Consider the following 13,526-nt stretch of genomic DNA (forward strand, 5'->3'; position numbering starts at 1 on the left):
GAATGGTAGGAATCAAGATCAGATAAAGCACAGAAAAAAGCATTGCAGCGTATCCTTTTAAGGAAAGGGGTGGGGGGGTTTTGGGGGGGGGGGAGGGTAAACAAGGAAGATTTGCATATATCATGCCTTATTACCAACTAGATTCTTTCTACAAACAGTGCAGGCTCAAATTTTAGTTAATCCCCCCAAATTTGAATCCGGTCTTGGTTTGAAGAGTCTACCTGATGAGAAAATTAAGGAATAACGAGAACAAGACCAGATGGTGACTAAAAATGAGTCTTGTTTAATAAGGGCATCTTTCAGTTCACCACTAGCCTCCACAACGATGCAAAGCAACAGAAGTATTATGAGAAAGTTAATGATCATTGGTTTCCAAATATCATCACAACTGCTCACCTCCAGGGTAATCAAGAAACTCTTCTTGATCAGTTAATAGCCACTAAGAGTAACATATTGGTTAAGCACAAAAGCTGATCATGTGTCAGTTTGGTTGCAGAGAAATCTATGGAAAAGGGAAAGGAAAGATCAAATTTCTTCCATGGAAAAGGAGAAGTATTCCCAAAATATAGAAACATATATTTCAAATTTGTCAATTTTCCGTTGAAATAAGAAGAAAGAAAACTAGATTTCCCATCGAAAACAAAGTCTTCCAGGCAGTTTTCCTTAGAAGAAAACCAATCACAAAATAGAAAAGACCTTACATTTTCACACATGGTTCGCCATGTTGGACCACACCACCCGGCGCTAGGCATACCATTACCATACGAATAGTGAACCAATACTCAGTATAGGAGGTGTATCGAGTGTCGATACCAAGAACCAGCCCACACCGACATTTTACGGGCACGGTCCCAATACGGGTACCAAAACTAGGACAGTGAACCATGGACTTCACGATGGTATTGGATGTTTAAATTCACATACCCTGTAATTAGCCCCGCTATATGTGCTTTGCTTGGCACTGCAATGCTTACTAGAAAGCATTTCATAATTAATTACAAGTGCATGTACCAATAATCATTTAGATGATCCATTACTTCCTGTTCTGAATCAAACAAGTCAAATGTTGTCTCCGACCTCAACATACACCACCTTTAACAACCAGTATCAAAAATTAATTAACTACAAAAGTCCCGTGAGCATCTGGATAGAAACCTCGCAAAGAACAAATCCTATTGCATAGACACGTTTGTTAGGGAATCAATACACTTCCTACGAAATAATACTTGCCTGAAAGCAAGACCAATCCCATGCCTCCAACTCTAATTCAACTTCATTTAGGTATGTTAAGATTGAATAATAACTCAAAGAACCTCTTCACACGAAAGACATAGTTCAATTCAAACAAGTCTAGTGTTAATAAACAAAAAGAAAATTATTAACTTCTAAATAGATTGTTAAAGAAATAAGCCAACACAGAGAAATTCCTGTCAAAATTACACCATCTAACATTTGATGGGAGGGTATGGACAAGGAACAAGTTAGACACCCGCATGCACAAGTTAATAATTCTACTCATCAAGCTCTTAGACACAGAGATATCTTGTTGACAAAGTGATATCTGTCCATTTAGTTTCCCTCAGCAAAATGATAGAGGGAGACACGTTAAAAAAATTGAAAGACAAGGAAACGTTAAGCTAATTTTGAAAAATTGGAAGCCAAGGAACCAATGCCAGTGTTACCTGGTCCCTTTGCTTATCACAGCATACCAGATCCCGATAGACAGGTATGTGGGTGTCACTTGGATGCGGATCTACAAGAGGAAATTCTTCGAGGAGGATGGACTCCTAAATGTGCATCCAAACCAGATACTAACACTAGAATCCTTGTGATATAGACCAATATACTGGGTCTAACTATGTTAGCTTCCTAAAAGTCCACAGTTTACACTGCATATCTAAGTAGCTATCAATCTTTGCAGCGTAACTAATTTTTGAAATTGCTGGGTTTTTATCCCTTCTGCAATCATATCCAACATACAGGCATATCCAACAGGAAGCAAGTTAGTGGAACTAGTAAGGAATAATGACCACTTATTTACAACCTTTCAAATTGTTTTACATGTTTTACATAATTAACCTAGTGATATAACACAAATTAGGAACCAAGCATCAAGCAATTTGGCAGGTTTAGGCACATTTAGATCATAAAATATATAGACTATAACTAGCCTTTACAAAACAAGCAACAGATGAGAAAACGTAGAAAAGTCAAATAAACACATGCATATTGACAGAAATAAGCAAGCAATCTATAAGTTCGGATGGTACATGGGAATTAGCTTTGACCACCGATTGCCATTGTGAACTACAATATGATTTATTTTGCAAGATAATAGCAAATGGCACGCAAGCTATCAGTCAGCACTAAGTTTATTACCATCGGTGCATGAAAGTTCAGGATTCATGCTGTTATTAGCTTTGACCATTCGGGCATACAGTAAAGTACCTACCTGCAGTAGACTATCACTGATGAGTAAATATTCCACACATGAACTAAAAAATAATATCACATGATATGAATAGCACAAATTTCAGGATTAGGAACATAAAAAAATGTTCCCAACATTACCTCAAAATTTAACAATCCCAAAGAACACTGTCAAATCTCTCTCAAATGATAGAAGCTATTTGTTTCAGAACACCCCAATTTACCTATGAATGTGTCATGGTTCCATATACAAATTTGAGTTGTGTCAAATCATCTGCTCATGGTCTCCACTCAAACAAGATTTTCCAACCTTTTCCTAGGATCACATAACCTAGCTTCATCAGCCATTAAATGCCTTCAAACAAAGTACATTTTTTAACGGTGCGCATGTTCTTTGACATAAGAAACAACCTATAAAATCAAACACATACAATAAGGTACACATTTGGTAAAGAAGACAGCATTCTTTATTGCCGAAGAGATTACACGTCTGAAAAGCAAAAAAGACAAGAAAATTGGAGATTTGTGAACATCAATGAACCAAGATGGTGATATATCTATCTATTTAACATGAAAACATCTGTAGATCAATGTCTCCATGTGTTGCAGACACTTCACATGGCGAAAATTATGGATATGAAGTCCATGTCACATAAAGTAAAACCAATTATTTCTCGACAAAATTCAAAGCATGCTGCCAGCGAACAAAGAGATATAAGACCGAAACATAACTAATATGACATACGAGTCAACAATGTTGATGTCATATATATTCAAGGAAAATCTGAAAGTCTGAATCAGCAAAATTGATGTAATATAACTAAGGAAACTGATTCGTCGAACTTTGGTATGTTTCTCCTAGTTCCACCTTCAAATGCAAGTACCGGTAAATATGCCAAAGTTGGTCCCTTTATGTCAACCAGAAATTTCTGAAAACAGAATAATATGTCTGAAAACCATGTACAAAGAATGCGATCTCAGAAACAGTAACCAATAAGTGAAAAGATGAATTTAGATTTGAAAAATATCTGTCAGCAGAGTATGAGGGGATGCTACACGCCTGCCGACCTCTGAAGGATATCAAAGAAAATACAGCATTTAAGCTTTTTCAAATGTAACTAGGAAACATATATTGGACTCCATCACCAGCAATTTCAAATCAACTTATATAAATCCATATGCTAATCCACTTTCTTGGAACAGTTAATAGTAATGCCCGGCGTAATCAAATTTCATTATATAAACATAGACCTTTCCTTGTAACCAAATAAAATATGGTTTCGCCCTTGGTTAATCTAAGTACGACCCTTTTGTATTCAATGTTTGTATAAGGCAAGTTTAAGCGTTTAACCTGGGTTGAAAGAACAAATGGCCATATTGCTTTCTAGAGAAGGAGCTCGTAGTATTAGCTTTTATTCTTTGGATAAGAAGGTAGTGATCAAGTATTTGGTTTGCAAGTAGAAGAGGAAGAAGGCTAACATGTTGCAATCATCTTATTTAGAATTTATTATTCTTGAGAACTTCATTTAAAGATCAAACAAGCATAGGAACTTCGCAAAATTAAATGACTTAAAACATATAAATAATTTCTAACTGCTACAGAGCGATGAAATATGCATACAGGAGTCTCTTACAGTATAAAATAAAAGATACTTACATCTGGTTTACTATCTACAACAATACCAAGAACCGTATCTTCCACACACGGTACATGCTGCAGGAACACAATACCTAAAATAGAAGGGAGAAAAGAGGATAAAAGAGAAGAATCTGAAAAAAGCATCAATAATGAAGTATGCACAGGATCTGGGCTTTCGTGCTAATTAGGCTAAATGTGCATATAGCATGCCAATGAAGAGAGCATAAAGAAAAGCCAGCACACATCACCTAAGTGTGAATGTAACTAGTAAATAAAAAAAATAATAAAGAGAGCAGCAAGTTAACCAGGATTTTAGAAGATTGATAAACATATGAAACATGATCTAAAACATCTAGCAAGTGAAAGTAACATCAAATTCCCATAAAAATTCAGGATAATCAATTATAACAGTAAGAACTTAAGAAAATTTCCTACCCGTACTTGATCTCATTGACATTCCAATCACTACTTTTTGATGACATTACAGATAAGAGCAAAAAAAATTCAAAAAAACATGGTAGATTATCAAGTTATACATAGCCATATATTTGCACCAAATGCTTTTGATTTATGTACAAGTCATTGCACTTAGTTTATTGTTTTGTTTTCTTAAGAAGCCTATTAAATAAAGCATCAGGTACAATATGCCACCAAACTTAAAAGGAAACAAGCATCAGTTTTATAATTTAATAATACCTCTGCACTTACAGTCTATGCATATATTTAGACAACTCAATATGAAAACATTAGAAAATAGCACCCTGTCCTCATGCAAATGAATATTAAGGTCAAGATAAGCTCAGGATGCTCTTGATTTTAGGGATCACAGTGCTGAAACTACGGATATTAATGTTGCACGGGCACAGAAACAGTAGCTAGACTAGCATGTGTTTCAAAATGGCTGATTCAACTATAGTGAATAAACAGGATACAGGGATACATTAAAAAAATAATGTACTGAATTATAATTTATTTTATTATCAACATGATGCATAATCTACAAAATATGTAAGACATTTCTATCACATATACAATGAAAATTTGTAAGGCAACCCCTTGACATTGCCTCATATCGTTACCAAAAACAAGCTTCCTTGTCATCCTTCTCATCGAAAATGGATATATGCTTCATCCTTTAGTTTCTTTGTGTTGCAAATAAAATTTGAAGCAGAAATAAAACTAAACTATTCTACTTCAATAAATAATAGGCAGTAATAGGCTAAAACAAAAAATTAAAAGTAAAAGTAGGAAAAATGGAACCCGAGATGCTGATGTTGGTCACTTTCCTTGAAGTAGATTTCGCCGCCTTACAGTGCACTAGGCTTGGATGGCGTTCTACTCCTGAGATACAACAGCCTCTCGTTCCTTCAACCTTGATGATTTGCACAGATCAAAGAAGGCTTCGAACCCAGAATCAATATGCAGCAAGCCCATTTAAAAAGAATTTGGAAGAAATATTTTAACTAGTAGAGAAAGTAGAGAAAGAAGAGAGATTAGGAATCCTCTGCTTCTAATCTCATATATTTTTATATATATTTTAATCTGTAGAGGCCGTTTATTTATAGACCTCTACGAGAGGGCCTGTCGGGTGCGTCTCTTCACGATCGCGGGCGCGATCCTTCATGTGGCGAAACCGGTCGCGGGCGCGATCCTTCGCGTGAGGCGCGATACCGCGAAGCCACGGTCGCGTCCCTCAAAAACTCGCGCCCCTCTTGCACGGACGTAAAAGCACTTGCTTTTGCGTTCGTGCAAGGAAGCCGTAAAAGCACTTGCTTTTACGTTCGTGCAAGGAATCCCCTCTTGCACGGACGTAAAAGCATGACATAAAACTGAGGGAAAGCATGAAAAGGGTGACACAAAAACCCGTGGGAAGAGGGACAAATAAAACATTTAATCATTAATAAATCCTACAATCCCCCACCTGATTAAAATGTTTTCAAGATTTTATATAAAAAATAGTCATACCAGGCTTTTCATGTCATGACTTCAATAAAGGTAGCTTGCGGCTTTGAACCTTTACCTAGTGAAAGTATACTTACATCTGAAAGGAATAGTGGTAGCCAAAAAGCTTTGAACCAAAATTCTTTGGTTCAGATTTTCATATACTTCACCCATGACAAATGCAAATATTGGGTTCATCATAGGTGGTGCTTTTCGGCCTCATGCACCAATATCTCAGTTTCATGAGCGCTCTAGGGGTTAACCCTTATCCCCATAGACTGCGGCCATACAGTCACACTCACATAGGTGAATCCTCCAAGGGTGCTCGCAGCACAGCACCTTGTCATAGACTCGGACTCATTCAGAGTTTTAAAATCCTCCGTATACCTCTGCTGTGTTTAGCACTCACATCATAGGGAGAGACCAAATGACATAAAGTCATTTTAATAATAGTGCTAACTAATCATTAAACAACTTGTTTTTTCCGTTGAATCTTTCGTCTTGGGATCTCCAGTCAGAATAGGTTGGGTTGCCATTGTCAATGATTCCTTATGGGTTTCAGTCCCATCCCCCTTGATGTTTCTATAACTTTGCTTCTAGCTAGTCCTTTAGTCAAAGGATCTGCTAGGTTACCTTCAGATCTAACAAATTCCAAAGTCACGATGCCATTTTTAATTAGGTATCTAATTATCTTATGTCTCACACTAATGTGTCTTCTGTTTCTCTTGTTATATTCAGTATTTCTACAAGTATTAATTGCAGCTTCATTATCACATAACAAAGAGATAGCAGGCATAGGCTTTTCCATAATAGGAATTTCTGACATAAGATTTTTAAACCATTCTGCTTCTTGAGATGCAGAATCTAAGGCTACAATCTCAGCCTCCATAGTGGATCTGGTGATCACAGTTTGTTTGGATGATCTCCAAGCAACAGCTGCACCACCCAACATGAATATGTATCTACTAGTTCCTTTTCGGTTCACTGAATCAGTGATCCAACTAGCATCACTGTATGCTTCAAGTACAGCGGAAAATCTTGAGTAATGTAAACCATAAGACATGGTACCTCTCAAGTATCTAAGTACTCTGTCCAGTGCTTCCCAGTGACTAAGATTAGGGCAACTATTAAACCTACTGAGCTTTTCTATAGCATAGGAAATGTCAGGTCTACTTGTATTTGCAATATACATCAGTGTCCCAATAATCTGAGCATATTTTTCTTGGGCTACTGGATCACCTTTGTTGCACTTCAAGTTCAAACCATGATCATAAGGTGTACTCACTGGTTTACAGTTGTACTTATCAAATTTCTTCAAAATTTTCTCAATATATTGTGATTGATCAAAGATTATACCATTAGGTATTCTAGTAATCCTATTACCAAGCATTACCCTCTGCCTGACCTAAATCTTTCATATCAAAATTATTAGATAAAAAATTCTTGATATCAGTTACAATATTCATATCAGTACCAAAAATTAAGATATCATCAACATATAAACATAAGATAACACATGAAATATTTTCTAACTTAGAATATAAGCATTTATCAGATTCATTTACTTTAAAGCCATAAGAAACAATTATTTCATCAAATTTTCTATACCATTGCTTAGGAGCTTGTTTTAAACCATAAAGAGATTTGACTAACCTACAAACTTTCTTTCCTGTCCCTGAGCCACATATCCCTCTGGCTGATCCATATAAATCTCTTCCTCTAAATTACCATTGAGGAAGGCAGTCTTGACATCCATCTGATGGATTATCAAATTATGGATTGAAGCCAGTGCAATTAAAGTACGGATAGTGGTTATCCTAGTCACAGGAGAATACGTATCAAAGTAGTCTATACCCTCTTTCTGAGTAAAGCCCTTAGCAACTAATCTTGCTTTATATTTTTCAATTGAATCATCAGGTCTTAATTTCTTCTATAAGATCCATTTACAACCTATAGCCTTACTACCAGGTGGTAAATCAGTTAGAAACCATGTTTCATTAGTCATAAGTGAATTCATTTCACTATTAATAGCTTCCTTCCAAAACATAGAATCTAATGAGTTCATAGCATCTTTATATGTTTTAGGATCATCTTCTACCATAAAGGTATAGAAATCAGATCCAAAATCTTTCTTTTTCCTAATTCTTTTGCTTCTACCAAGTTCATTAACATCAATAAGTTCATTTTCATTTTCATTAGAAGGTGAATTACAAGATTCATTATTTGTTCTATCTATTATATGCTTTTCTATTTTATCCTTAAAAGGAAAAATGTCTTCAAAGAAAGAAGCATCTTTAGATTCAATTATAGTATTCTTATCAATGCCATTAATGTCAGAACTAATGACTAAGAATCTATAAGTAACACTATTAAGAGAATAACCAAGAAATATAGCATCAAAAGTATTAGGTCCTAATTTTCTTTTCTTAATTAAAGGAATATTAACCTTAGCCAAACAACCCCAAACTTTTAGGAAGTTTACGTTAGGTTTTCTTCCTTTCCAAAGTTTATAAGGAGATTCATTAGAACCTTTAAATGGAACCCTATTAAGCAGGAAACATGCAGTAAGCACTGCTTCCCCTCACCAAACCTCAGGTAAACCTGAGTTGGCAAGCAAAGATCTTACCATATCTTGCAAAGTCCTATTTTTCCTTTCAGTCACTCCATTAGACTGAGGTGAATAGGGAGGTGTTACTTCATGTAGAATTCCATTAACTCTACAGAATTCATTCAAGTCATTAGAGGTGTATTCTCCTCCTCTATCTGACCTGAGAATTTTTATTCTCTTGTCAAGTTGATTTTCTACCAAGAATTTATAAGTCTTAAACATCTCAAAAGCTTCATCTTTAGATTTCATTAAATAAACTTGACAATACTTAGAGTAATCATCTATGAAGGTAATAAAATACCTTCTACCCCCTTTAGTCAAAGTTCCATTTAGATCGCATACATCTGAATGTATTAATTCTAATAAAGTTGAATTTCTATTTACCATTTTAAATGGTTTTCTAGGTTGTTTAGATTGAACACAAATTTGGCACTTTTCTTTTTCATCTAATGAAACATTAGGCAATAAACCAGAACTAATCATTCTTTTAATAGTATTATTATTCACATGTCCTAATCTAGCATGCCAAAGAAATGAAGAATATACTGAAAGAATAACTTTATTATTGCTATGAGAAGGAATATCCACAGGTACATCATTCATTTTATTAATTACATATAAGCCATCACACTCATAGACTTTGCCTACAAATGTTCCATTCTTTGTTATAATCACTTTCTTAGATTGAAATAACAAAGAATAGCCACTCCTTATCAGAAGAGATCCACTGATCAGATTCCTCCTTCCTTCGGGCACATGGTACACATTAAATAGAGGAAGCACATTTTCAGATGTAAGCCTTAGAAGTACTTTCCCAGTTCCAAGTACTCGTGCCGAGGTAGAATTTCCCATAGTCACTGTTAGGCCGCCCCGGACATGATAAACAGTAAAAGGGTACGATCAGTACACATATGAACATTCGCACCTGTATCCACTAACCAATCGGTAGAATGAATTGCCAAATTTAACTCTGGACTTAAAGTTACATACCGATCATCAGTACTAGTAGGACCAGTACTGGATAACACCATGTTGGTTGTGGATTGGCAGGTTGAGGAGGCGCATGTTCATAGTTTTGATACTTCTTCTTCTTCATCCGGCATACTCGTGCCATATGACCGGATTTTCCACAATTGTAGCAAATCGGCCTCCGATCATTCTTATTGATCTGGTGTTTTGGCTTCATGGACTTTCCTTTGTTCTTAGGTCCACCCTTTTCAAAATTTGGAGTTTTTGAACCTATAGGTTTTTATTCTGGCCTTCTACAAAGTTCACCTTAGTTAGAAACTCAGGGTTCATAATTTGCTCATTGTTTTTCTCAAGATGTTGCTCTTGGATCCTAATGGCAGATAATAGGGTTTTCATGCTCATTTCCTCGGTCTTATGTTTTAGGGACAACCCAAAATCTTTCCAAGAAGGTGGAAGCTTGTCAATGGTACAAGCAACTTGAAGGCTCTCAGTTATACCCATTCCCCTTAAGCCAGGGGCGGCCCAATGCATTTGGGGGCCTAGGGCAAACTCACTAAATGAGGCCTTTTTTAAAATAATAATAATAATAATAATAAATTTTTAATAAGTGTAAAATACAAAAGAGAAAAATTAGAAGAGAAAAATTGTAACAAAATTATAGATATTCTAACAAAATTAGAGGAATTAAACGCTGAAGGTTGAAAATATAATCAAACAACAAAATTAGGAGAATTAGAAGAATCACACCGTGTGTCCATGCCACTGACTCACTGTCACAGACTGACAGACTCACAGTCTCACAGACAGACGTGAGAGGACGGCCGGGCCCGCCGGGGTCATGAGAGCCGGGGTTGAGGAGGGAGGCGAGGAGGTCACGGCCTCATGGGAGCCGGGGCGGGGGCGAGGAGCGGAGGAGGTCACGAGAGCCGGGGCCGGGGAGGGAGGCGACTGGCGAGGAGGTGGAGGTCACTGCCTCACTGGTCACGGCCTCACGGAAGGCGGGAGCCGGGGCCGGGGGCCCGGGAGGGAGGCGAGGAGGTCGTAGCCTTGCAGGATCGCCGGGATGCCAGGGAGGCGGGGGCCGGGGAGGCGCTCAGGCGGAAGAGACGACCTCGCCGGCTCGCTGGATTGAGTTGGACGGGCCGACGGGGTCACGGGAGCCGGGGCCCGGAAGGGAGGCGAGGAGGTGCGGGACCGCCTGGATGCCGGGGAGGCGGGGACCGTCGTGAGATGCCGGGGCCCGGGGAGGTGGGGAGGTGGACTGGCAGAGGCGCGGAGCTGCGGAGCCGCGGAGGAGACGAGTAGACGACCCAGGCAGTCACGGAACAGAAGAGAAGAGGATAAGGATTGAGGAGTGGAGCACGATGAGGATTTCAAAGAGAGGAATGATGGGCGATGGCCGATAGGATTGGGACGGGAGTCACGGCCTCACGGGGGTGGCGTCGCGGCGACTCACACTCACCCGCGTCTTGTCGAGTAGCCGTTGGCTCCTGCGGCCTTACCTCTGTTCTACGGACACTGTAGCCAGGAGCGGGAGCTGGGAGGCTAGGAGCCTAGAACTAGCAGAGTAGCAATCGTGCTGTCGCGCGGGGGCCTTCTCTCGAGCCGGGGCCTTGGGCGACCGCCTAGGTCGCCTAAGGCTTGGGGCCGCCCCTGCCTTAAGCCTAATTCATGATAAATCACTGTTAGCTCATGAGCTAGGTCAACTATGGGCTTGGTGTCTACCATCTTATAAGACAGGAATTGACTAGCAGTATACTTGTCCATTCCGGCATCTTGGATACCATATTTTTTATTAAGATCATCCCAAATCTTCTTAGAGGTTTTCAGAGTGCAATAGACATCAAAAAGGGGATCAGAAAGATAGGACAAAATCCTACCCCTACACAGGTAGCCTTTCTTCTTAAATTCCTCTAAATTACAGTCCTAGCCGGTTCATTCTCATCCTCATTTGGAGGAGAGTCAAAAATTATGGAAAATAATCCAAGCGTGGTTAAGAAGATTTCCATTTTCTCTCTCCAACGCTTAAAATTAGTTCCATTAAACTTTTCAGGAGGAACCAGATCACTTGCATTGGCCATTGGGGTAATTCTAATTACTAGCCTATTATACGTAGGGAAATCTACTTCAAGATTGTTGAATCTAAATTTGAAGCAGAAATAAAACTAAACTATTCTACTTCAATAAATAATAGGCAGTAATAGGCTAAAACAAAAAAATTAAAAGTAAAAGTAGGAAAAATGGAATCCAAGATGCTGAGGCGTGGTATGTTGGTCACTTTCCTTGAAGTAGATTTCGCCGCCTTACAGTGCACTAGGCTTGGATAGCGTTCTACTCCTGAGATACAACAGCCTCTCGTTCCTTCAACTTCGATGATTTGCACAGATCAAAGAAGGCTTCGAACCCAGAATCAATATGCAGCAAGCCCGTTTAAAAAGAATTTGGAAGAAATATTTTAACTAGTAGAGAGTAGAGAAAGAAGAGAGATTAGGAATCCTCTACTTCTAATCTCATATATTTTTATATATATTTTAATCTGTAGAGGCCGTCTATTTATAGACCTCTACGAGAGGGCCTGTCGGGTGCGTCTCTTCACGATCGCGGGCGCGATCCTTCGCGTGGCGAAATCGGTCGCGGGCGCGATCCTTCGCGTGAGGCGCGATACCGCGAAGCCATGGTCGCGTCCCTGCGATACCGCGAAGCCACGGTCGCGTCCCTCAAAAACTCGCGCCCCTCTTGCACGGACGTAAAAGCACTTGCTTTTACGTTCGTGCAAGGAAGCCGTAAAAGCACTTGCTTTTACGTTCGTGCAAGGAATCCCCCTCTTGCACGGACGTAAAAGCATGACATAAAACTGAGGGAAAGCATGAAAAGGGTGACACAAAAACCCGTGGGAAGAGGGACAAATAAAACATTTAATCATTAATAAATCCTACACTTTGTTCTTTCATTCTCTTCTTCATCATCTTTCATGATGTCATCTTAGATGAGTCCTAACAAGCAATAGATGCTATGACCTAAAAACATAATATGTGTTATAGCATCCATGTGTTTTAAAGCTTTCATCCCATGGTGAGTGTTTCCTATGCATGATAACACTTTTCTATAGGGCCATCAATGCATACAAATGACTATAAACATAAAATTATGCATGATATAATAACTTAAAGTAAGTATAGAAAGGCTGAATTAAAATATTTCTAGATGCCATGGCAATATTCTAATAAATCTTGAAGGGCTTTAGAAGAAATTAACCGTCCGTACTTTCAGTTAAGTTAAATATTTAACCTTTGTAGATGCTTTAGCAGTACCAGAAAATGTACCCTAACTCACACTAATCCACATTGACTACATATTTTACAAATGCCAAGATTATAATCTCATAATGCAACATTAGTAATCTTCCAATGAAAAATCAAATTATCCACACAAGATTTTATTTATTTATTATTCCTATGCAGTAAGAAACTCAAAAATTGCAAATAAGAGGCTAATGGAATTGTAAGCAATATTATGATTCTCAAAAGAATAATATAATCATACTTGTGAACTTCCAGCAAGCTCAAGACCAAAATTAGATGAAGGACACAGTGGACTGCTTGAACCTAATCCATAACCAACAGCACGACTCCAGTTCTTCAAGCCTTTGAAGTTCATATGTTGTTTGCTTTCATCTAATAAAGTACAACACCAATTAAAAAAAAGAGGCATAAATGATAGTGACAATTAATTTCTAGTTTTACTGCACTACTCATAGTTTCTCCCATATTTTTTTTTTAATGAATGTCAACCAGTTGAACAAAACTGCACATTACCAAAAGCATCCAAACAGGGCTAAGCGAAATGGTGAACTGAAATACGAAGGCTATAAGTGTTTCGACCTTCACAATATGGAACTTTATCAATGAAATTAATTTAGTTAATTAAACAGATAAACCA

The 13,526-nt window shown here is 38.1% G+C and overlaps 1 protein-coding gene across 6 annotated transcripts in view; it reads right to left on the reverse strand.

The window, feature by feature from the left end:
- LOC103715853 (putative exosome complex component rrp40) overlaps positions 1 to 13,319 on the reverse strand; it is a 32,275-nt gene extending 18,956 nt beyond the window's left edge. The window contains exons 1-4 of one of the 6 annotated variants that reach the window (XR_005511534.1): positions 13,131 to 13,319; positions 4,088 to 4,161; positions 2,572 to 2,841; positions 2,380 to 2,452 (exon numbers count right to left, since the gene is read on the reverse strand). Coding sequence is in view for 1 of the 6 variants with exons in the window: in XM_026807992.2 (XP_026663793.2) it covers positions 2,380 to 2,452; positions 4,088 to 4,213 (199 nt within the window). In the remaining 5 variants the exon portion in view is untranslated. Of the gene's footprint in view, positions 1 to 2,379; positions 2,453 to 2,571; positions 2,842 to 3,175; positions 3,360 to 4,087; positions 5,012 to 13,130 lie in introns of those variants that run through there. The other 5 variants (XR_005511540.1, XR_005511522.1, XR_005511537.1 and 2 more) reach the window with 5 other exon arrangements.
- Positions 13,320 to 13,526: the final 207 nt, after the last annotated feature.

Source organism: Phoenix dactylifera, chromosome 4, assembly GCF_009389715.1.
Source record: "Phoenix dactylifera cultivar Barhee BC4 chromosome 4, palm_55x_up_171113_PBpolish2nd_filt_p, whole genome shotgun sequence".
Classification (NCBI taxonomy): Eukaryota; Viridiplantae; Streptophyta; class Magnoliopsida; order Arecales; family Arecaceae; genus Phoenix; species Phoenix dactylifera.